This window comes from Mirounga leonina, unplaced genomic scaffold, assembly GCF_011800145.1.
Source record: "Mirounga leonina isolate KUSES-001 unplaced genomic scaffold, KU_Mleo_1.0 Mir_93, whole genome shotgun sequence".
Classification (NCBI taxonomy): Eukaryota; Metazoa; Chordata; class Mammalia; order Carnivora; family Phocidae; genus Mirounga; species Mirounga leonina.
This window is the reverse complement of record NW_023270854.1, coordinates 45255907-45282365: the sequence shown is the minus strand read 5'-3', so window position 1 is coordinate 45282365 and position 26459 is coordinate 45255907. Positions and strand designations below refer to the sequence as shown.

The 26459-nt window shown below is 39.1% G+C and overlaps 1 protein-coding gene across 5 annotated transcripts in view; it reads right to left on the bottom strand.

Annotated features, from left to right (window-relative positions):
* ZNF521 (zinc finger protein 521) overlaps positions 1 to 26459 on the bottom strand; it is a 274395-nt gene that overhangs the window by 245596 nt on the left and 2340 nt on the right. For 4 of the 5 annotated variants that reach the window (XM_034995731.1, XM_034995732.1, XM_034995727.1 and 1 more), the window contains one exon: positions 242 to 421. In XM_034995731.1, the coding sequence (XP_034851622.1) occupies positions 242 to 421 (180 nt within the window). The remainder of the gene's footprint in view (positions 1 to 241; positions 422 to 26459) is intronic. The other variant, XM_034995730.1, reaches the window with a different exon arrangement.

Sequence of the window (26459 nt, the reverse complement as noted above, 5' to 3'; positions counted from 1 at the left end):
AAGAAAGAAAGACCCACTAGCTATTAAAATCTAGGTACAGTTCATAATCTAAGGACTGTGATGCTGAGTTTGCCACAAACGGCCATCTTAGAATCCTTCCGAAAGCACTTCTAGACTCACCTATGTGTTCAAGTGTGGGAGTAAAACAATTGGGAGAGCAAGAGAAAAAAAAAACAGTATGAACTGAAAAAATAAGAAATAGGACAGTACTCGAAGACAAGACGTGGTAAGTATTGTTTACCTGTCAACTGACATTGATTAATCTTGTGTTCGGTAATGTCGCTCAGTGACTCGAACACCTGGAGGCAGCTGTCACAGCTGTGCACGGCCTCGTCTTCCAGCTCCTCTCCGTCCTCCGGCCTCTTCTTACAGCCTAGCGCCTCTCCATCTTCAGTCTTGTCTTCAAGTTTACAGCTGGGGTCTGAAAGAAAATCAAGACTGTAAGTGCGGGGTTTAAAGACAGGTTCTTTTCAAGTAACGTTTAATCTTCTTGCTACCAAAAACAGAAGCACCATTTTCCTCAAAGCTGTAGAAGGAAGGCTCCGTGGCAGATTTTATTCCAGAGGAACCAAAAGCGAGTCTTGCCTAAGATGTGTCACTTCAGGATGGCTGACGCTTTTCCTTTCCACCGCCACGTGGGCCTTTTTTTCTCATCGCTTCCTTCAAATAATTCATCTGTCCACTCTTAAGGTGAACTTTGATATTTTTCATAGCCTTTTAGGGGGTTTTGCTTAAAAGGTAGAGAAATCAGTTTTAAAATTAAAGTCTCCGATGTAAAGGAAAAGAACCACTGTGCGTAAGAATGAATTCCCTTTCTGCTAAATATACTGTTTCACAGGAAATTACCCGAATTAGCCAAAAGTCTAGAATAAGCTAAGCTAATTACCATAGGCACGAAATTGACCTTTACTTACAAACTGGTCAAAACACACAGTTACCCCATTATTTGTTAGACAGCGATAGCCAAATAAGCTCTACCACACAGCAAAACATTCTTACAAACACGGATTCAAGTGTAAATATATTGGCACGTCTCTTGTTTTCAAACAAGTAATCATCAAAAAAAGCAATATATACAAAGAGCAATTATAAATTATAATCAAGTCAACGACTTAAATTGCATTACCAATGTCAAAAAGCTAAGGTAGCGGGAAAACTAAAAATAGTTCTATTCTACCCCTAAGAATGATACACAAATAGCAAGGGGGAATGAGAGAGTAAAACACATGTAACATTTTTACTTAGAGCTCTATACATACTTTAGATACTTCTTGATTCTATGTGTGGTCCTTTGACTCATTTTAGCGATGCCCCCAAACATCCTGGTGCCATCCCTCCTCTTACAGGAAAGCAAAAGTGGGGAAGGAAGAGAAAGACAGAATATGCCTCTTTAGGGGAAATTGGGTAATATAATCTGTGACATAATTTATGGGACATTAATTTCTAATGGCAAAATGTCCTCCAAAGTCAGAAATAAATTATGTCTCAAAATATAGTCAATAAAATGGTTATAAAAGAGTTGTATCAAGATACCTAAGAAATATGTAATGCATTATCTGTAGTCAATTTTTTTTAATATGGGAAGATAAAAATTTGAAATGTTACAATCAGGAATTCACAGAACCAAAATTAGCCCAGATGTCGTAGAAAAATCTGTTAAGTGCCACCACACCACCATCCTCCTGTCTGGAAATGCTCTCTGCTGCCCGGCATGTAACACGCTTCTACGAACCCTCCTTCTTACAAGTCACTATGGTCCCTTTTTTGCTGGCAGTTGTTCTAAAGCCTTTCTTCGCATCTGCAATAAACTTAACTCTGTCACCACCCTTCAGATGATTCACGTGTGCCAGAATCAACTTACATTTCAACATATATAATAATCTCTTGGGCTCATGAACAGAGCAGAGTTCTCATCTCAAAGAACAAGTATTTTGTTTGTTTATTTGTTTTTAAAGAACACAGTGTTTAAGTGAATTGGTAATTTGGGTTGATTTGCCATCTGGAAAATTATTATCTCAATGCTCTACACAGTGCCCATTTCAATAGACTGGGGTTTTGACTGCTCATTCCTGGGGGAGTAATCACAGGATCTTTTTTGTGTGTCTTGTACTTTGACCAGCACAGCACTGTGTCCAGGTGAGTGCTTAGTAAATATTATTTAGTGATGATAAAAAGGGAGAGGAGTGAGGAGGTAGAAAAAATGTGCATAAAAAGTCCTTTAACTGGTATTTTTTCTATAAAGAGGAACAGATCAGGTACCACCAAATTAAAAAGTACCTACATGCCTACATTTCCCAAAATTGACGCGATGATCCATCACATTTGACTTTGCTGGTTTCAGATATTTCACACACCACAACAAATAGGTGGTGGTTCAAAGATCTCCAACAAACTAAAACTAAGTGGTAAAATACTGCCAAATTAGAGAGAAAGTCCAGAAAATAAATAACTGTCCCAATTACGGCAAACTGGCCCTCACACCACTAAGTACTTTTTGGAAGGCAGTATGCACACACTGAATATTCTCCATTGTTTAGCATGAGATTCCAGTTTCTCATAAAACTGATAGCACTGAGGGAAATGTGGGTGCTAAGTCTGAATTTTAATACGATTATTTAAATGCTATGCATCAAGTTTGCAGGCCTGTTTGTTTTTAAATAAGAAGACACTCTGAATACTTTAAGTAGTACGCAGAGAAAAATGATAAAAACTCGCCTTCCCTATTATTCAAGAATATGGACACTTTACACGAATCCAGTATCAAAAATATCAAACAAATAGGCATGCATTCATGATGCTTGAGCTCTTAAAAGCTAAAGAATGACTCCGGTCCGTGCTTCTGACACTGTGGCTAGTTATTAAAATAAGGGTCAGTTTAAGACTAATAAAAAATGTTTCTGCTTCCACTTCTGCATTTACAGATAGAACCCTTTAGGGACTGAAGTCAGTCAAGCTTATTCACTTCTGCTGCAACTTTAGGATGCATGCTCCAGCCAACTGGCGAATTTGTTTTTAGGTCACCACTTAAGAGGGACCCTCTGGGGGGGTGGGTGCCATTATAGTCTACGATGCCTTGGCGTAACGAGTGCTAGAATCTCAGTCTCTCTCTCTCTCTCTCTGTGAGTAGATTTTTTTCCCAACCTCCACTTTCATGAAGAATTATTTCTCACCCATTCAAAAGATGTTTATTTGTGTTAGGGGGCTCGGCTCCCAGAGTCAGTTGCTGTAAGGAAGACTCTGGAAAGCTTACATTGTCGACCATTTCTTTCCCACAGGTGGCTACACTTCAGTAATTGCACATGGCCTCAGTTATGTAGTTTTTATAAAGTCCTTTGAGATCCAATCATAAAAAATAATTGTATTACTCCGCGAGCCATTCAAATCTCTGACTTCAACCTAAGGGGTTATAAATACAAGGTCCACGCCTGCAAGTACTGCCCTGCTCCCAACACCACTTCAAGAAGGACAACTGTTCTTTCAACTCAATTGTTGTCCAAACTCCCCCGAAGGGCAGTATTTTTAAATATCCACAGCTCCCCTGCACTAGAACTGCAAACCCCATCCCAGCTGCAGACACCACTCTCTGTCCTTTGACCTAAAGGACGCCACTCAGACATGCGACGTCCATCACTACTGAGCTCACCTGCAGCTCATCCCTTCAAAAGGTTGCTATGAAGCCCCGCATTTATAGCGTTCTAACCTGGGTAAAAGACCTAATTTTGGAACAAAGACACAATTATTATTGCAAAAAATAAATGGCAGCTCTCTGTTTCCAATTTTGTTAACTTTACTTACAAATGGAAATTTAAAAGAAGTATGTTTTTCCCCGTATTATGTTCTCTGGCAGGTGGTGCTTTCCTTCTCATCCTCCCCTTCATAGGGTTGTTATTGCTATAACTTGGTTTAATAAAATTTCAACTTTGGGGAAAATGAAAAATTGCACTGGCTTAAAAGTGTTGGAGGCAATAAACCCATGGACTTCAATTAATTTCAAGTGTGGGATCAGTTTAAGGCCAACCAGCAGAAATTCTATTCTGTCCATGTAAAAATGAGGTTTCACCACATTTACTTTTTATAACCTATATAAAAGTCAAGTCAAAGTAATGAATATCTAAAAGCTATCTCAGTGGACTGGCAAAGACTATCTGTATTCTTGAAACTCATCTTACATATTTCTCTCTGTGCAACAAAGATCCCATGCCTGATCAAAGCTAAAATGTCAAACCACTGAGAAAACAGCCCAATTTCCAACCCATTTCACTGCCTAGAAATGGACCTCCTTCCAAGCCACTTTTGCATGGAAAAGCACTGGCAAAAGAAAGAAAAACTAAGAGATCATGTGGTTATAATTATTACCAGGCAAGGAATATTTCTGCAGCTCAGTGGTAAAGTAAAACTCTGTCGCTCCCTGCTCCCACTAGTGTCCATCGCAAAACAACTGCCTCATTAAATCTCTGCAGTAAGATTAATATGCCGTAGCTGCACTACATTTATAACTTGGTACTCTATAAAAAGCACATTTAATGGTAAGAGCCAGAGCCTAGATACAAAGTATTACTATAAAAACTTCTGGCAGCCAGTACACAGTGCAGGCCCTCTGTCCTTCTTGCAGGAGATATAAATGAGGCTTTTCCTGGTTAATTCCAAGCACCAAGCTCTACCTTACAAACCCGAGTCAGTTTTATGAGAGTGGCAGAAACACAAGATTCTGAAGATGATGTAAATATGAATGCAAGAAGATTACTTAACAACTAAGATTGGCAAGAGATGAATGAACCCAAAATACTCCACTTACACACACACGCAAACTTAAAACATGACCGTTTCCTAACAGTCTGTTCTCAGGTCATAGCCAGCTTTTCACCAAATTAAACAACCATGGCATGAATTACTCAATCTTAACTCAACCCACATAGTGCCAGTAAGTTCAAGAAATCGCCAACTAAAAAGTGCATACTGTCTTAAAAGAACCAAAAAACAAAAACAGACACTTCTTGACTTCACTGTGATGACGCGACCTCCTGGATCTTAATTACCTAAGACTATAAAAAAAGTAAATGTTCGGGAAAAAGTGGGCCCAACACTACGCTAGTAGTGGACTAGTAAAAATATGATGATTTTGTTACTTGAGAAAGCTGCCTCAGTTTTCTTCCAAGGATTTTGTCTAAAAATAAAAAGAGCATTATAACTCAGTGTCTTATTCTCAGAAATCCTATGATGAATAAGTAAACAAATACTTTATACAAATGTAACTCACACTCAAATCCCCCAAATCACTACAAATGATGAACCCCAGGTTGACAGCCATCTTGTGTCAAATAATCATTAATTGTCTAATGTTGTTTTTAAAGTTCACATCTGTATGTACAGCTAGCTCTAGGGTTTACTGGCATGGTTGCAAGTCCCATGCCTAAAAAGAAAAATCAAATGTTATCTGTTTAAGGCAAATCATGTCCAAAATCATTCCTCTCGTACAAGGGGGTTCAAACTGCATTCACTGATGTATCTTGATACTTTTTAAGAACAGAGGAAAAGTTACCTTCAGGCTATAAAGAGTTAAACAGGGAGCAGAAAGCCTTCCTAGTTTTCAAAAACCAAAGGGCGGGATCATTATTTTGTGCTTTCTGGGCTCTAGCTATGCATTCTAACTTGAAATCCCATAAGATGAAAACAGATTTAGGGAAAATAAATCGCACACTGTTATAAAATGGCAAGCAGGCTCTAATGAAGGAATGCAGCATTACCAGACTGTGCAGCCGTCTGGCCCACACCCGCCTGCTGGTCTGCTGCCTCATTTTTTTCTACTGTCAAGAAAAGGTAAACAAACAAAACAAAACAAAAACAAAAGCAACCAGTGCGGGGGCAAAGGATGCACATCCAAAACCCAGTTCTCAGCTTGGAAGGACAGCACCGGCCATCACCTTCACCCGGCAGGCACCAACAGGTCTGGAGAGCTCGGGCGGTCAAGGATAAAAATGTGCTTTTTACTTTTTCTGCCATGTTTATTTGCAATGACTCTATTCTCTGAAAGTTATTAAATTGTTTTACATAAAAAGAAAAAAAAAAAACCTTTTCAAGTACTTGTTCTTTCCTTTGTCTATAAAATCTTCCCAGACAGAATGATCTCTCTATTAAACAAAATCACGCTGTTGAATTTAGAATTTCCGCGGTGTTGCTTAATTGTTCTACAGGTCTATCGCGGTCCTTGAAGACCAAAGAGAAATATCACAGATGTACTATAATCAAGGAGAATATGCCAAACATGAACTTATTACCACTCTTCTATCTACAGTGGAATTCCTTGCAGGAAGATGCTAAGTGGGGGGGAAATTCACCTTGGGAGAGGTTAAAAACACCACCACCACCACCACACACAGAGAACCATACACACACTCTTTGGAACCAAATAAAAAGTTTCTCCCCTTCCGATCAGAATCATACCCCAATTTCTTTCTTCCACTTAGTCCCCCTTTATCCTTAACATAAAATTTAGAAGAGAGCAATTTGAGCACTCCAACTTTCATAAAGAGTATTTATCGATGCACTCCTGCCTTAAAGTCATTTAACTTTGAAATTGAATTACAATAGCTGCCTTGTTACACCTTCAGCAAACAAATGTTTACTAAGCACCCAGGCTCAGTAAGGGGCATTTGGCTAAGGCCCTGGAGATGTAAAGCCTAGGACCTTGTCCCAAGGAGCCTGCAAGCTGTGGAAGAGCTTCCCAACTGGCAGGTCAAAAGTGGGTCCAGTCAGGTGTTGGAGGATACTTTCATTCAGCCCTGGAATCAGCCATGTACAGCTTGGGATAATGGGAAGCTGTGGTCCTATTGCCTTCCCATTTACCCAAGTGTGCCATTCGAACTTAGCATTTTTTCGGCATCTGTCATGATGTGAGAGGGCTGGCAAGCACGAGTGTTGGGGGGAGGGGGGTGTGAGTAAATCAATGAGTGCAAAAGGCGGGGTCAGTACTAGACAGAGAAGCCCACAGACCAGGGGCATTTAAATCACATAGGGCAGAGCAGGGAATTTTTACCTAAAGAAGAGCAGCTTGGGCTACGTTTTAAAGGATGGGTAGCCCTGAGGACAAGTAGACAATGGCTCTCCAAACAGAGGAAACATATGCAAAGGCACACAGAGGCATAAAACCACACGATGCCTTCCAGGAAGTGCAAGTTTTTCTGTGCTATTCAAATGAGGGGTGCTGCATAGAGTGGGGGGAAAGGGGAGCCTTGGCAGAGAGGAGGCTGGGAAAGCAGCTAGACCACGAAGGAGCTACTGTGAGCTAAATGTTCACATGCTAACCTCAGCACCAGGGGAAGTCACCCAAGGATTGAAGGAGAGGGACTGATCTCCGTTTCCATTTTAGAAAGATGCCCCATTGGAAATGGAGAGAGTAGTTTGTTAGGGTACCAGACCTGGAAGCAGGGAAACCAGTCTGGAGGCTATGACATGAGGCAGGAAAGGAGGGAATAAAGTGCAAACAGTCAGTGGCAGAAAAAAAGGCACAGGAACCACTACTTCGCGCTGTGTTTAGGCATGAGAAGGTGGGGAGCTGGCTGATGACTGCCGGGTACAGGCTGCAGTATAGCCATTCCTAGAGATGGGCTTGCTGTCTTAGTTCTAAAACAGGTGTATTGGGGCGCCTGGGTGGCTCAGTTGGTTAAGCGACTGCCTTCAGCTCAGGTCATGATCCTGGAGTCCCTGGATCGAGTCCCGCATCGGGCTCCCTGCTTGGCAGGGAGTCTGCTTCTCCCTCTGACCCTCCCCCCTCTCATGTGCTCTCTCTCTCTCTCTCTGTCTCAAATAAATAAATAAAATCTTTAAAAAAAAAATGTTTAAAACAGGTGTATTAATCAAGGTTAATGGCTTACTTTTTCTCACTGTGTTTACATCCAGAGTTTGCCTTTTATCCATAATCCCACCAAAGCCGAAACTGGAGAGGGACCGGCCAGAAACACCACAATCACACCAGCTAACTTTTTAATCCAGTGCAAGAGATTTGCAAGGGCCCCCATGACACCTCTGGGGACTAAGACCTTTGGTGAGATTCTTTTTACTTTAGCCTTATTTCGAACATACACAAAGCCAAGGGAAAACAAATCCAAAATTTGACTAAAAATAAAAACGGCTATTGATTCTAACATCTCTTTCTTCAGAAATACTGCAAAATGTTTCTTCAGACAACTACAATCACAATTGAAACATACTTGAACCTAGGAGTTAGACATTTGGATGTTTGGGAAAGGGTCTAGTTATTTCCTCTTTAAATGTAACAAATAAGCTACAGCTATAGAAGCCCAGCCAAGAAGCATTCACTCCACCCCAGCCAAAGAAAATCTGGGGCAAAAAGCCTTCATATTCCAGACATCATACTTTCTGATACTTCTACCAACTGTTCTTATTACGTCAGCTATGTTAGATAACACCAGTCCAATTGTAACAGTATTTCTGAATTCCACACTTAAAGTTAACTGTCTCAACAATTTACTGAAACACGAGTTTAGGCAGAAAGTGTTTTGTTTTGAACAAGAAACTCTCTCTCACTTGCTACAATGTAGCAGTGCTCATCTTTATATTTTGAGAAGATAAACTCCACTCTCATTCACAAAAATCAATCCAATATTATCACTCAATTCTCTTCATTAGCTTTCTTTTCTTTTTCCTTTTTTAATTTGGGAAGTTCCCCTTCTAAATTTTAAATGCTGTATTTGAAAGACTGGGACAATTGAATTTGTCTCAAGGTTGTGAATTAAACACAAAATTTGGGACCTTTAATATCCTGTTAAATGTACTCATATCACCCAGGAATATGAAAACTTTCGGCTTTTTTGTTTGTTTGTTTTTCTTTTTTCCCTTTAGCAGCTTCTATTGGTTCTCAAACAAATTGGGGATCCAATTGTAATTATAATAAAGTAGAAAATGCTTGAAAACAAATTTAAGGTTTTTTTTTAACTTTCTTTCTTAGTTGGCACACAGTGGAAGGCCCCGTTTCTAAGAAGTGATCCCATTCAGGAAGATAAGAAGGTGGTTTCTAAACCACTGCTTTGGTACCATGACGGCTCAGCAAAAGAGGAAAAAGGAGAGAGAAAAATCCTACCAAATAGGTACATGTTTGTATAATGAAAGATCAGAGCAAAAAGAGCTATGGCTTATGACTTATGAGCTATTACAAAATACAAGAAAATTTATGTATAACTGGAAAAAAAGAAATTCACTCTGTTCTCTAGTTGGGCTAATAAATTTCAAAATACATGCAACCCTAAATGTCTAAGTTTCCTTCAGCCTGATAAACAAAGCAAGAGAAGCCACACAACCAAAAATAAACTATAAAAATAGATCATTATTGAATTAGTACCATTTCTGCAACACTTCCCTTAATGAATATGAAACAAAGGAAATATAACAGCATCATTTTTAACGGCACTTTTCATTTCCTAGAACACAATTCCTTAAGTTTCTATATGTGTTTAATTAATGTTTTTCTTTAGTTTTAACTCAATCTCTCCAAAAACCAGGTTTTAAAAATGCACTTTTTCCCTACAGAATGACAACCTTGCCAAATGTGCATTCAATCTGCATGTATCTGCAGACGAGTAATAAAGACACCAATGCCATTAGCATAATCAATACACAATTTACAGAGCTACCCAGATAGAACTGAAAGTGAACGTGTATGCCATTATCTTAGTAACTATAAATTAATAGTCACTTGTGGAAATATGTTCCCGCTTATATTGTTTCAATCCTGACCTGTCAAGATAATGTGAGCATATGTTAAATATTTTATAGTATTTATGTTATATATAAAAATATATTAAATGATGATATAGTATCAGATAATCTCCAAATATGCATAAAGTACAACCAACTAAATCAATCACACATCAGGGAGAATGGCTGATAAATAAGCACCCATATTTAATCATTTTGCTTTTTCACCATGTGATTTAATAAGGAGATATACATATATGTGTGTGTGCATATATATATGTATATATTTCACAAACATAATTTTCAGTAAATACACATGGGGAAGGAGCACGCATGTTCTCAGATGGTGAGCTAGAAGGGCCAGATCTCATCCTATTTTCCGAAAAGAATAACAAGGGATCTAATGTAATCAATCCTACTACTGTTGCTTTTAATTTTGAAAAATCCAATCCTTTTGAAATTTCCTTTTCAGCCAACACTACCAAAAAAAAAAAAAAAAGAAAAGAAAGAAAGAAAGGAAGAAAGAAAAAAGTAAGTGCCATCTCTGAAATGCCATATATAAGACATCTGAATTGAAGTCATTTTTTTGGGAATGGTGATGTGTCATGCCCAAGTCCTTCCGCAGATGACACCAATGTCCCGCCAGTCCTTGGGGTAACCCATCCCCAACAGTTGTGTCCATTTCTTCATACCACAAAGAAAATTTGTATGAAAAAAGTAGCATATTTCAAAGAAAATGGACATTGCTTCAGGATGGTAGCATGCCAGTTGGAAATAGGAATTTGCTTCTCCACACAGTGTATTTAAAACAGCTAATGTGACATTATCAGGAGGCTAGTCAACCCAAAGTCAGACCCACTGTTATAATTTTGCAGGCACAACCATCACTCATTTTTCCCCATAACTCAGACTGGTGGGTTCCACCCTAACAAATCTCCTGACCTTTGAGCGAAAGCATCCAGAGGAAGACCTTTGAAAGTCTACTCAGCTTCTGTGAGGAGGTCTTTCTGCTGAGATTTTACCAGCACCTGGATCTCTCACACCAGCACCCCAGCACCACCTCCTCTACAATACCTCCCAGATCAGCTTTCTGAAGCATGCAATGCTTTTATCAGAAGGCAAAGCCTTTAATCACACAATTAGGGATTTGTCAGGTTTCCACTGCTTTTAATTCTCTTTCAGGCATAACTGACTAATACATTTTTTTTCTTGTAGAAGTAACTTCCTCTGGGGAGGTGTAATAGGGGAGGGAACTGAGATCTCAATGCTTAAAGGAAAAGGGAACAGCACAGGAGAAATGTGGGGTCCAGAGGATTAATTATTTCCACCTCTTGATTTGGCTTAAGACCAGTTCTGGCTTCTTCTATTTGAAAATTATGAGATTAAAGACTGCCCATTTTCAAATCCAGAAGTCTACATTCTTTTTCTACTTCAGCCATGCTGATTGGATGAGCCTTGCTTTCCTCACCTATAAAATGCGAATAATAATACTTGACATAAGATGCACTTCAGATAAAATGAAATAGATACACAGCATTTTTTGAAACATTAAAGTTCCCAAATGCAAAGTATTCGCCATAGTGAACTCACATCCATTACCGGCCTTCTATTGTAGAGAATGTTTCCTAAAAGTTTAATATAAAAATTCGCACAATTTCTCTCAGGCCATCTCCAGAAGAGGAAATATTTTCGCAAGACACAAAGAGTCCAGCTGGCCACAGAACTATGTCACCCCTCAGGACTTTGCAGGAGAGGGAAACAGAAAGAGGATAAAACGTGCATGCTTCCTCAGCGGCCCTGTGAATTTCATCCATAATAAAAGGCTGCAACTAGTTAGTAACTTGCTAAGAGCCAGACACATGTTAGGTACTTTACATTTGTTACCTGATACAACAATCTTGTGAAGTAGATTCTCACCATTTTACTGGTAAGAAAAGTGAGGTTTACAAAGGTTCAACGACATGCAGGATCCAAAAACAGCCCCGTCGGACACTGGGTCCCTCAGGTCAACTCACTGGGACATGTTGTTTGTACCCCCAGGACCAAAAGCCTGAGACCTTGACAGTTAAAACTAGAGCAAGGAAGGTGATCTCCCAGAGCAGTGAGCTCCAGATTTGGGCTTTTGTGAAGAATCTGAGAGAGGCAAGGAAAGTCACTTTTCCTTCCACAGTCTAGAATGTGTATACCTGGGAAAGGCAATTCCTAAAACTAGAAATCAAGAGACTGTGACTCTCCTCCCTTTGTGTCACAATGTCCTAGTGTGACTTGGAATGGGGCACTAAAGCTCTCGGGTCTAGGTCTCGGAGGCAAAGGGGGAGATGGGTGCTCTATGTCTTGACCCCTCAGAACATTCTACACCTAGCTCTTCTCTGAGACTCCCAGCCCAAACTACCACCATAGCCCAAAACACCCTTCCTAACGTGTCTTCTAGAACATCTATTTTAAATGAAATCGAAGTCAAATTTCTTTTGTCACTCATTATCCATTTAAGGATATTCCACTCATTAAAAGCAGCCTCATACAATCCTCTTGACTCTCTCCACTCTGATTTTCATTACTATTTCTTTCACTTCATTTAGCATTAAGGTTGAAGGGAAAAAGTATAAATGGCTATTTGAAAGTCATCTGATTGGATATATTAAGGTTTTAGGCTTGGTCTGAATAGAAAGACAACTTTATGACAGTTATAATTTCATGACAATAAAAAGAGATGGTAGTGCCCACACAGAGCATCAGCAGATGAGTGTGCAGGTCAACCAGCAGCCGATGGCTGGGTTTCTCAAGCCCGAAGGGACTCCCGGAGCCCAGCAATCCTTCAGTGGGGACTGGAGGATTTCATGAACTAAACAAAATAGAACCGGTGACTGAATGAGCAAGGGGAGGTCATGGAAATAAAAATAAAGCAAAATGAACCGTTAGGATTTACTGCAGAAGAGAAAAGAGAAGTTAAGAGGAAAGAAATTTCAGACAATCTGCCCCAAAATAAGGGGCATATTTAATTTCACATAAAATTAAAGCAGTGGCTAGCCATAGCCAGACACAGACTGGTAGTTAACAGCAGATGCATTCCTGTGTTCTCCTTCCATCTTCACACTCTGAGTTGCAAGTGCTTCTAGACAACACTGAATTCCACTCAGAAGCCTCGAAGAAAACACTTCTAGATAAATGTACTGATGAGTATGGTGATGTAGAAAATCATCCCCTTGTTCAGCTAATTCCTTTGTAAACCCAAGCCCAGATTTACCTTTTTAATTTAAGGATTATTAATAAATCTACTATGATTAAACCTTCATAATGATATGTGAATTATTTGTCTCTAGCTCCTCTCCCAAGAACAATTAGCCTACCTTTGCAAATTAGCATTGGCCCTTTTGCAAAGAACCTCAAAGACACAGACGTGACTTACCAAAAAGATGGCAGAGGCTCTAAAATTAATTAGCTCCACTTTATACTTCCATTATCTTTTAATTGGAATTTCTACAGGAATTTTTCTTTCAGAACACTGTCTACATTGGCAAAGCAAAATGGAGCTTGGAACCAGGCACTAATTTGACCAGTGTGTAGCGGCTAGCCATGACACACTGAACCTAGCAAAGATGTCTGCAAGGAACCCACCCAAGACAGGCCTCTGAAAAGGCTGTGTGCAGCTACACAGATACCTAGAAATCCCTACTCCTGAACCACACCAAAAAATAATTTTCTAGAATAGAAAAGGGTTGTATACCATGGGAGGAAGAGCTTCCTCGCAAGACAGGAAACCTTCGAGAGTAAGAGTAAAAACCATTGACTAGGTATTTCTTATTTGCCAGATACTATTCTAAGAGGTTACATGAATTAACTCTTAATTCTCATAAAGACTGTATAAGTTAGGTACTATCATTACCCTCACTTACAGATAGAGAAACTGTAGTCCAGTGATATAATCACTTGCCCAAGGTCAACCAGATTAGAATTTCAACCCAGGGTGTCTGGCTTAACAGCCATGCTCTTAACCACCATATAGACTGACCCACTAACTAAATGTTTGCTGAGCACCTACTATATTTCTAGAAATGTGGTTACGTACTGGGGACACAGGGGTGGGAGGGGACTAGACGAGACCCTGCAGCCAGTTTCATGGGAAAGACAAAACTAAAAACTAAAAAGAATGATCAGAAAGAAAAAAAAAAACTTTCTATGTCACACACAAAATCTGTTACTTACAAGGGAACGCACTGACAAAACTGAAAATAAACAATTTTAAACTTCTGTACGACAAAAGAAAAAAAATTACCACCCACAAAGTCAAAATGGGGAAATATCTGCAACACGTAAGTCAGACAAAGGACTAATTTTCCTATTAATATGAGCTGCTTTCAAACCAAATGATAAAAGAGCCAAAGAAATACAAAGACAATTCACAGAAAAATAAATACAAGTGATGTATAAACATAGGAAAGGAGGATCATGATTATAGAAATGCTAATTAAAATGTCAATGAAATACCAGTTTGCTGTTTCACAAGTCACATTAGTAAAGATAAAGTATTTAAACACAGATCCTCTCCAACCCTGCTGCTAACAACAGTGTGCACTGGAATTACCTCTGTGGAAGGCACACTGGCAAGATCTATCAAGATGTGACATGCATGTTCCCTATACCCCGCAATCCCATTTTGGGGAATTTATCCCATTTATATAATCATACATGTCAGCAAGAATGTGTATATGCTTATAGAAGCAACATCTGTAAATAGTAAATCAAGCAAACAAATAAGTAAATAAATAGAAACAAGCTGATGGCCATCAGTAGGGGAAGGGTGGAATGATGGAACACCATGCCATGGATAGTACAGAGTTGTTAGAATAAAAGAGAGGTCCTCGTGGTTGGTATGGAGGGGCTTCTTGGAAATATATTTAGGGAGGGCAGCATAGAGAGCTCTCACTTCTGTTGGGGAAGGAAAGATACCCAAGATACCCACATGAATATATTGCCATCTAACCATGGTCCAGTTTACTGTCTGAGGACATTACCACTAGAATCCTCATCCTCTCAAAACAACTGTGGAGCATATTTAAAGAACAGTTGGAAGAGGCAACCCATTATTATTAGCCTGTCCAGGGTGTCAATGCATCTCACTCAGACTTGGCTTGGAGAATTACGTGGATGGTGGCTCCGGCTTCAAACATCTGCTCACAGACTGTTTTGGGGGGAATTTGTGAAGAATACTATTATGAATTGAAACAACAGAAAATGTCTAAAATATGTGAGTTGAAAAGTTTGGGTAGGTAGATTACTTTTTTACGATCTTCCATTTTCTCTGTGTAAGTTTTCAATTACAGAATGTACTATACAGAATATAAAACACAGAATCAGGTTGTTGATGTATGGTCATATTCTAGTGTTTACTGAGCTCCTTGATGTGGAAATTGTGCTAAGAATTTGCAAAGATCATAAGCAGAAACATAGTGCACGGTTTGAATACATTTTCCTAAGTATCTATGAGGCAAAATGGAGAGTTGTTAAATTGTCTTACGATACCAAAATGAGTGCTTTTATCCAGTATTTAGACAACATTATAAAAATGAAAAGAAATCCAGATGTTTGCAAGAATAAGTAGATCTAATGATGAAAAACTCAATGGATGTAATTAGGGTAGTTTACTTAAGAGTGGAAAAACCAGGCCCATGTCCAAAGGATGGCCTGAACTTACACACAAGTTAGCCAAGTGCAAATAATATAAAAGAGATGCCACTTGTATGAATTGAAAGCATACTGTTGCTGCAAAAGTAAGTACAGACTGGAGTTAAACAACATCATGAGGAGAACAAAGAATCATCTCAGTAAGTCTTCATAGACTGTGAGCTTCATGAAACCCACAAGCAACTGGGTCTGACTTGTTCCTTACTGTATCCTTAGCACCTGACATAATTGATGCTCAACTAGAAATCCTATAGAATGCATGACCATGTTCAATAGTTTTCATTCAAAAACATATTAAACTTGGGGCGCCTGGGTGGCTCAGTTGGTTAGGTGTCTGACTTTGGCTCAGGTCATGATCTCAGGGTCCTGGGGTCCCGTCTCCTGCTCCGTGCTCAGCAGGGAATCTACTTGTCCCTCTCCTTCTCCCTCTGCCCCACCCCATGCTCATGTGCCCTCTCTCTCTCTCTCAAATAAATAAAATCTTTAAAAAAAAACATATTAAACTTCAGATTTGATTGGAAAGTGCTTCCTCTATGATCCTGCCCTGACCTCACTAATATCTGTGAAATGTGCTCATAACACCCAGTACTTTCCTTTCACATGATGGTAAGTTATTAGTACCGATTCAATTGTCCATCTAATGTGCTTCCGTTGCTTGGTTGTAATTCCTTCATAGCATCCCCAACTCTGAGCACTCCTAGACTGGTAAAAGTTGAATGTGCAGTAAATATTTGTTGATGAAACAAATGACTAAATTACTACATTTGTTTGTGTACTTGTACATTTGTTTGTTTACCATCTAGCTTTAGGTTATGGGGATTCAAGAAAAGAAACACAGAGCCTTGGGGCGCCTGGGTGGCTCAGTAGGTTAAGCGTCTGCCTTAGGCTCAGGTCATGATCCCAGTATCCTGGGATCAAGTCTGGATCCTGGGGTCGAGTCCCACATTGGGCTCCCTGCTCCGTGGAGAGCCTGCTTCTCCCTCTCCCTGGCCCCACCTCATGTGCTCTCTCTTGCTTTCTGTCTGTCTTTCAAATAAATCTTAAAAAAAGAAACACAGAGCCTTGCTCTCAGAGGGCCTCTCAACAAACCAGAAAACCAACTTAGTGCTATGGTTTCTATGGTATGTATAGAGGGATTAATAGAGAGAAGAGTCATTTTAACTTGGGGGGGTCAGGAAGAAATGAAAATAATATTCAAGTCTTTATTATTGTACAAAACTGACTTGTGAATTCACAGTAAGCCTACAGGAGATTCAACATGAAGCCGTGAAAATCATTAAAGGTTTGGGCCATGCTGCTATACGAAAATGGTACCAGCATCTGGGCCAATGGATGAACATGAACTGAAGATGACTAGCCAAGAGAAGTCAAACTGAATTAAAATGCTGTCCTTAAAGCAACACACTTTGACCTTGGCTCAAACATCTGTACTGCTGCAGGTTCATACCCATCCCACGCAAACATCCAGGCAAACAGATTTGGTCACACACTCATGCATACACACACATAATTTCTAGTCCAAAGCGGCTGCGTCTGTTAGAGTTGCTCCCAGTGAGACATGACAATCCCCTAGTGAGCTGAATTGGTCACTAGGCCCAGGCTCTCTTCTAGAAACTACCGACTGCTGTATGGAAATTCCAAAACATGGATGGAGTCAGATTCCTTATAAAAGCCCCAAGGGTGGTTCAGTGTATGATACATGTGTTCTTCTATATTAGCTCCCTAAACAAGGAGTCTGGACAAGAAATCATAGTGGAAAGTAAGACCATCTAACCTCTGTTGTTTGGTTTTGTTCCATCACCTGCAACTCAATCAAGTTCACAACTTAAAAAGCATGCCTGCCCCATTAATATGAATTATTGATCAACTTGCAAGAATTACAATTTCTCAGGATGAGAATCTACAGTGTTAGAGATAGAGGGAATCAGAAGTCATCAACACACTCCTTTGGCAAGAAACAAAGTGATTTTGGTTCCTTGGAAGTTTACCAAGCACCAAGTATAAGTCAGGCACCTGGCTGAGCACTCTCCTGGCTGAGGGACACAGAGGCAAAGACAGAGCTAGGGAGCCATCCCGGGGGTCCGCCAGCCCATCACACTCAGACTGGGTTTTAAATATGCAAATCAGCAAGGATAAAAAACAGTTACATTTAACAGGAGCTATAAAATGGTGTTATTATCTTGTAATGGTTTTATTTTGAAGATTAAAAATTTGGTATAATGATGCAATACTTATGTAAATGACCTATATGATTTTGGAGGAGGCAAAAGGGATTTCATGTTGATCATCTTTTTCTTCGGTCAGTTACACTCCACCATCACCATTCATTCAGCACTCACATCTTTGAACATGAAGACCATCAAGACACCCAATATCATTATCTCTAAATTGTCTTATGCTTAAGATCTATGATTCTGTGGAAGTTTATTTCAAAGCATTCACCTGTCTCCCAGGGGAGAAATAGTCAAACCTGTGCTATGGACTTTTCAATACCAACTTGTTTCATTCCTTAGTGTTCTATTCCTGAATATTTAATGGAATGAGTTCCTCATGACTTGTTTCACCTCAATTTTATATGGCAGGGATTCCTAACTGAAGTTTGGTGTTGCTGATTTTTTTAATATCAGCATCATATATATTCTCTAAGAGCCTTCAATTATCTTAAAAGATGACATATATCTGATTTTTTTTTTAAAGATGAACTTTGATATCACACAGTTAACTTTCAAAAATGTTATCCAGATCTTTTAGGAGGAGTAAAAGATACTGTTAAGTCAATGACCTAAATCCAAAAGAGATGGAAATATTCTATATATTGTGTTAAGTGGTTTCAGTTCAAGTGAGCATATTTACCTTTTAATTATAAGTGGAAACATTGCTCACTATTCTTAAAAATTATAGCTCACCAACTTTTCGTGCCAAAAATGTTTTGAAACTCATTTTATCTAACTTTTTTAACTGACTTAACTTGTTAAGAAAAGGAATATATCATATATATGAATCTCTTTCTCCTCACTTGCTTTGCTTCCTTCCTAAATTAAAATTAAAAAGCAATGGAAGATATTTAAAAGCTCATCCAGTTTTCTAGACCATAAGCTTCCTAAGAGCAAGGCTTATGTCTGCTTGGTTCACAACCTAATTCCCAGAACTTAGCACAAGGCCAGGAACAAAATAAGCCCTGGGGCGGGGGAACACTTGTTAAGTGATAAAATGAGCCCCCTCATTTTACAGAGAGGAAATCCAAATCCTAGAGAACAGAGGTTAAGTGGCTTGCCAAAAAAGTGCAGCCAACGCATCAAAACTCACCCCCTTGCCCTTTCTACTCTGCAACCATCTCCCTACTAGTACTGATATCCAAGTCATGATACTTATGACCATAACTAATTGTTTCTGTTTTTATTCTCTACTCTTTCCAGGAATTAATATGCACTCTCTTGAGCCCACAATTTGTTTGTTTTTTTAACCTTTGCCTCTGCAAACAGTCCATCTAACTTTTCATATTGCACATTGACAGCCCCAACCACCCTACATAATACGCAGAGCAACTTCAGATTCCACACATTAGCCAATGAACAAAACATTCCAGTGAACTCATGATAGCCCAACCTCCCAGCCAATAGCTCTGTGTTGGCTTCATTGCCACTTAGTGGAGTGTTCTTTGTGAATACTTAATTGCTTTTTTTTTAATTTTTAAAATTAAGAAAAGACCAAAGTGTGATACTAGTGAGGGGAAACATATGTCTAATAAACTCAAAACAACTGAGACAAGCTAAATCATTATGAATGCTAAAAGTAATTATTATTTACTCTTATTCATGCACTTACGAGACCTAATCTGGTTTTACTGTGAAGAAAAATAATAATATAATATTAAAGGATACATATGAAATGCTAGAAGTTGTTTCTAGAAGTCAATATAGAGTTTAAAACACCACAATGTGTGTTAGATCCCTGGTCACAGCGCCTCCTGTAGTACAGCGATTTATCATTCACCTTACCGACTCCTCACTTGCCCTGTCTTCACAAACATATTCTGTAGGAATACATGGGACTATCTATACTCAAGAATGAGAGCCATGGATCTCCTTTTTTTTTTTTTTTAAGATTTTATTTATTTATTTGAGACAGAGAGAATGAGAGAGACAGAGAGCACAGGAGAGGGGGGAGGGTTAGAGGGAGAAGCAGGCTCCCGATGCGGGACTCGATCCCGGGACTCCAGGATCATGACCTGAGCCGAAGGCAGTCGCTTAACCAACTGAGCCACCCAGGCGCCCCCATGGATCTCCTTCATTCCCATGAGGTAAATGAGTTTCCATCTTGAGATACCTCTCACAGTACACTGATGGGATAGGAAACTTTGGAAAAAGCCAATTGTGAGACAGAAAGGAGAAGATGGTAATAAAAATAGTGAAGTAATGATACTCAATGGTAAAGTGATTTTAATTTCTAAAAGGAAATTATATTCCTTACAACGATACCAATGTCTATTAGGCAAAATCCAATTCAATCCAATTTTTCCCTTAAACACTGATTAACTCATATGGATTTGCCGAGCAAAATGTATGTCAAATAGAACATTAGAGTATATTTGTGTGTGTGCATACCATTTACGTGTCTATCTCCTACTGACTTGTGATAACTGAGGCACTGAAATCTTTTGTTTTAAAATATATAACAAAATATTTCTTGTAACCAAAATACCTAAATGTGATTCTGACGAATGGTACTATTATGAAAATAAATATTCTGAATGTCAGTCACTTGACCATATTCAGTTTGAGAGCTATGCTCACAAATGAATAGTACATGCTTTCTGAAACAAATCATCTGCATTTGAAAACAAGACTTAAAATGCTCAATACATTCTCAAACACATATACATGCAAATGACAGATTTACATACAGAGTTTTCCTTTCAGGATTTTAAAAATCATTTGCTATCCTATGAAATGAAAATATATGGTGTCCAACAATAATAATTTTTAGGTGCATATGCATTTATCTTTTTTTGTCAATCTCCTAAGAAGTGGAGTTTCTAGACAGTCATATTTGAATCCAGATTTTTTTTATGACCAAATTATAAACCTCTACAATCAGACATCTAGAGTAGAAATGCCAACTGTAGTGCGTGCTGCCATAATAATGATACCCCCAAGATCAGCCCAGTGCTTGTAGCTGTGGCAGGGTCCCCAGGCAGCTGGATAACTGCTGCTTGATCATTATCCCTGCTAAAACTGAAGCTACTGAAGTTTTAAAGAATTCGTATCTTACTGAATTTCTTTCATCTCTAATAATTACTAAACTGGCATAATTACTTATACTAGAGGTGGAATGTGATGCATGCTAAAAGCCCAAGCTGCCTAAAATTAAAGTTTAAGAAAAAAAAGCCATGATTCTACTTAGTTTTCAAAGATTTATCTTGTGTCAGGCTTTTATGCCAAGAGTTGCATAATTATTTAAACCATTTAAAAGCTTTCCTTACACTATTTGATTAATACTATAACAGAGCTATTTAAATTTACTAATGTTAACTTTAATGTTTAAGTTTTAATTGCATTATAATAACATTGTTGCGGAACGTGTTTTAAATCAGACAAGTACATTTTCACTACAACAAAAAAAGGTATGCAGTCCCAGCTAGGGTAACTCGTAATCCCCAAACAAAAAACAGGAACATATTTCATATTTAATTGAAATGGGATTAGAAAGTTGCACACATCCCCTCCACAGAACTAACTTTAACCTTTGACAGCACAACAGGAGTCAATGGAGAAAAAAAATTAAATACATCTGGGAAAAGACTTAGCCAGAGGTTTGATTTGGAATATCAGCCTTCATATCAAAATTTCATTCAATTCAAAAGCATTCTTTAACATATACCTAATGACAACATTTACATTTTTAACAATCCATAAGGCTACTAAAATATGATGCAAGTGTTCCAAGTCTTAAAATTATTTTCTCCTTTAAAAGTAACTAAAAACTCAACATGGTATCTATTAAACCTAGCCATAAAGAATGTATTCTATGGCAACCAAATTAATGACATTAAAACCCGCAATGTGAATTCTGTCAGATGAATTAATAAAGCAGTAATAGGAAAAACAGAACTTTCATAAAATTCTTAATTGATTTTGGTAGAATTGCTCTTTTCTACTATCAAAACCTCTTTCTCCTCATTGCATGGTTTTACATCAAAATGAAAACTCAAGCAAGTATACTTAATATTACATTTCAACTTATGTCAACAAGTATTTCACGAGAATTCACCAGACTAGTCAATTCTCACAGACTTTCTTTAAAAATAAAAGGAGGGGAGCAAAAATGTTCCTATATGATGAAAAGAAATCTCCTACAAATATGCTAGAAGACTCGCAATGACCCAAAAAAGCAAGTAAAAAGGAGTACAATTACTGGGAGCAAAAAGTTGAAAAATTCTGCCATCACTATTAGATGTAACTGCTGTCAATAACGACAACGGATTTTAAGGGATATAGGAATACCCTGGCAAAACAAAAAAGAAAACATTATTAACAGCTTGCTTTATACAAAGCTGCTAATCTCAAATCCCTTTGTAATTTCATTTTTACATGTATGCTTTTATGTTCAATATCCTATTTTTTACCCTTTTTTGGCTGGGTAAATAAAAGCCAACAATCCACTCATGCATCAAACAGATGTTTTTGTTTTTAAGGCCAAGTGGAATCTTATGAATTTTTGTGCCCTCCTTTTAAGAAGATGCTGCCAGACCTGCTAAAATCATGAAATCCAGCGTTTTGGAAAAGACTCACTGGACCATCAGTTCTGGAACTTTGACTAGCACTCGTGGGATTCTTGCCAACTGTAATTGCTGTTTTTGTTTATGTCGGATTGTCTACTGATTGGACTGTAATCAATTTAATGACTTCAACATCTAGTCAGTATAATTTAGAGGTGGTAGAGGGAAGAAACAGTCACTGCTTGATAGATGAACAGAAGAACAAGTACAACTGTCTGAAGGGGGTATGGATATCAAACACTGAGCTTCTGCTGTGTTTCCAATAATCAGGCTTTTCTAGCATCCAAATCCAAAAGTAAAAGCATACATTGCTGTGTGTTGCACCATTAATAGAGCGTTCTGCCCTCACGATCATGAAAAAGAACATATAGATAAAGATAATATAGATATCTTAATATTTTTTAAAACTCACCTTAGTTATTAAAAAAGGTAGTCATGTTTAGCTTATCTAAAAAGAATTTTGAGGGAAAAGCTACATAGTAAGTTTTAATTAAAAGCAAACTATGATACTGTCTTAATGCAACTGTCTTTTCACATAAAATTCAGGACTTTTTTTTTCTTTCTATGGCATCATTTCCAAAATCCAAACTGAATCTCTAGTGGTAAGGTTTTTTGTTTGTTTTTTTTTTAAGAACTGCAACACATGGAGTATAAGAGAACCACACTTTTTTTAATATACATATTTCACCTGTCTACCTATAAGAAAATATATTTTGTCTTTGAAAAACAGGGGGAAATGTGTTTAAGTAAGGACGAGAGAGTTTAACATTTCTATTCCGTTTAGGGGCTAGTTTAAGCTCCCTGAGATGGTTTTTTTAACACCTACCATTTTGAGAGCCTTTCCAGTAGAAAATACAACCTAATAGATAGGTTTTCTGACTTTCAAAAGGTTATGGACTTAAAATCCACTGCCTTTTCATTCAAACTCTATAGTTTACCTTTCTTCTTTAAATTGAGGGCTACATTTTTGCCACTTAATTATATTTCTAATAAATTACTTCTTTAAAAAAAAAAGCATTATAAGTACAAAAGAAGGTAAATGGGAAAAAGGAAAAAGGTCAATCATTAAGTGTGATAACTTCAAAATGTGCCAAGTTACAAAGGGTTAGCTACTGTGACAGCCAAGTTAAACAAGGTAATTTGGGGGCTCTCTTTCTCCCTGGTTCCCACCATTTCTCTCTAGAGGCCCCTGGTACAGGTTTATGAACACCTGAGGGTCCAGATATCCTAACTGTGTCTTGTGTTTAACTTGGCCATTTAAATGTCTAAGTACTCGCCTCTCTCCTTCCAGCTTTATAACTTGGCTCTTGCTGAATATATCACACCTTCATGTAGTGGACCACTTTTTCCTTCTTATAGTGCTTTTTAGAGTAAATTTCAAAAAGAAAGAAAGAAAGAAAGACCCTGTTTTTATCAGGTAAAATGGCCGAAAAACTTCCATCAGAGAAGCACCACAAGAAATAGACTAAAGAGCCAGCAAGAAAAACAGAAATAGGTCACAATTGACCAATTTGATGCAACTGATTTGCTGCCTCGAAAAACATGCTGCCAGCAGAACTCTGTTCAGTCAGGTGATCTACTCAAATACCAGGTCTACTCTAACGAATGGAGATAAATTTCCAAGTAACACAAATGGGATAGAATGGGTGACTCGTTTAATTGTCTGACCATCCTTGCCTCTGAAGACTGGCTGTAACTCTCTTTCATTAAACAGAAAGGGTTATTCTGAAGATTTCGTAGCGTAAGGACGGAGGAGTAAGTTTCACGACTCAGTGGGCTGACGGACTTTGAGAGGTAGAGGGGTATAAGAGTTTCACGTTTCAAAATATAGTTCACAGTTTTCACAAATGGAGAAATGAATCTTTTGGTGTTTAGCAGTTTCCATGCACTTTAGAGGAGGTAAGGAGACCAAGAAGGGCATGCCCCACTGCATCCAGAAATCTGGCACCCACTCTCAGGGAGGTGGGTTATTAGAACGATTACATTAAAGTTTGCTACAAACAGAAAACCTTGCCTAATTTTTAAGTAAATCTAATTCTTCATTCAAAATACTAAATTTATGAGAATACACAAAACAAATTCAACTATTAGTAGAATTTCCTGGTAGACCTTATTTTTAAGCATTTGGTTGAAAACAAAAACTCCAAACTTAACTGTCATATTGTTTTAATGCTTTTACCTGCCTTATGTAAACTACCCCCCTAAGATATAAGTTGCAAATTATGGTATCAAATGTGACAGCCATATCAGAAATATCTTTTAAACCTTTTTTGTTAAAGAAATAGTATGGATGTAGGAGACAAGTTGGAAACTGAAGGCAGGACTTCATGTTTTATTTAGAAGGGCACATTGCATTTTCATGGTTTCCAATGCCTCCTCCAAGTTGGTATAAAGTAATCTGTGAGGTTTTGAAACACTGTCACTCATCTAATAGGATGAGAATTTTTATTTTAGTGAGCACACTACTAATCAGTTCTTCATAGAAGAAGAAACTCAAATCAAGTCTGCCTTTCTATGCCTGCTGGTAGCAAAGCGTTGCTTCTTGCTTATTATTATGGTGATGCCAGAATATCTGTCATAGTAACACCTCCTTGGTTTCTCTATGATCCGAGTGTGACCTTCCAAACAATATAATGTAGAGAATCCACACACTCAGAAGACTCCTAAAACCCATTTAAAAAAAGGGAGACCCTTCCAGGAAGACACGGGGAAGTGAAAACAGTGAAGAAAAGGCAAGATACTTCACAAGAGCCACCTAGAATGCCACTCTACTTCTCCAAAACCACTACTAATATCGTAATTACTCATCTGACATGGCTCATCTAAATATGTATTTTTCCAGGTAAATGCATACCCTGAAGAAAAACAAACCAGCTCTTTGGTAAGGACTGTACTGTTTTTATTCCTGTCTTCAGCTTCTCACCCCCAAAGCTCAGCCAGCCCACCTGAGGCCATTTGCTGTTCTGGGAGTCATCCAAGCAGCTGAGAGAGGAGAACACCACTGTGTTCCGTGCCCACACAGAAAATGGAAGCTAAATCTTTGTTTTTAATGTAAATATTTTATTTGGAGCTTGGCAGTAGAAACAGATGCTGTGTCTTCGTGGAGAAGATATTGGAATATTTTTGCAATATGACAATATAACAAAAGAATAAAATGCTCTCTTCATTCATTTCCAATTGCCTTTTCTTTTTCTTTTGTGCTTCTTAACTTAAGAACTACACAGGTCTTGGTCGCAGGTATTTTGCAAATCGACTTATCCGAGATTGCCCGGCGAATACCATCAACTGAAGGCTTCACTTACTGCCCAGCAAATCCTACGTGCATGAGAATGAATTCCCCTTTAGGAAACACGGGGAACGCATGCACCCACGATCATCAGAACTTCAACTACGAATTAATTCCAAAGGCAGGGGAACTGAATGCCCAGAGGCTGCGGAGAAGCAAAACCACCCCTTGTGCAAACTTCAATAAACTTTTTAAAAATACAAAGTCTCACAAATTACTGAGGGTTCAGGAGCCTTTCTGCAACCCTTTAAACCGACTGACACGGAGCGCTGCCCTATCAAACTCGGAAAGTCCTTCTTGCCAAGTGACTAGGAAGAGGTTTGTCCTGATACTTCTCTCAGCGTGACTTTTAAGGAAGTAGAGTCTCACGGCAAGTTCCCCGGACGCGAGCGCGGTCCACGGTTACCCTGACACCCGCGCACGCCCGTGGCGTTTATTTTTTCACTATTGGCGCTGGAATCTTTCAGGCCGTTGGTCTAGGTTTTCCCAGAAAATGTGTGGCCCACGTGAATGTAAATCACCACAAAAACTGTGTCAAGACACATGTCAGAGATTCAGCTCGCTTTCAAACTAAAACTTCTGTGCTTGGGGGAAAAAAGAGCGTTCCGATCTGCGAGGCCCTCCCTCCCCCACCCCGTCCCTTCCCAGGAGAAGAAAGGGCTTTGTGTGCGGTGAGGGCGCCGTTAATCGAGTTCATAAATACACATCGGCCGGGGACCGGGGAGGCGTGGGGCGCCCGGCTCTCCCTCCCCCTCCTCCGGGCCGGCGGCCGCCTCGGGAGACCGAGGCAGCACCAGGGGCAACTGGGCGCCGGGGCCCGGGCCGCCGAAGAGGAAGAGGATGCTGCGCCGCCGGGGACCAGAGGGCGGGGCCGGGTCGCGCGGACCTCGGCGGGACCCTTCGGGCCCGGGCGGGCGCACAAGCCGCCCTTTGTCCTCCGCCTCCGGGGACGCAAGGGCCTCCGCCGCCTCCAGCTGTCGCCCCCACGCCCTCGTCCCGATT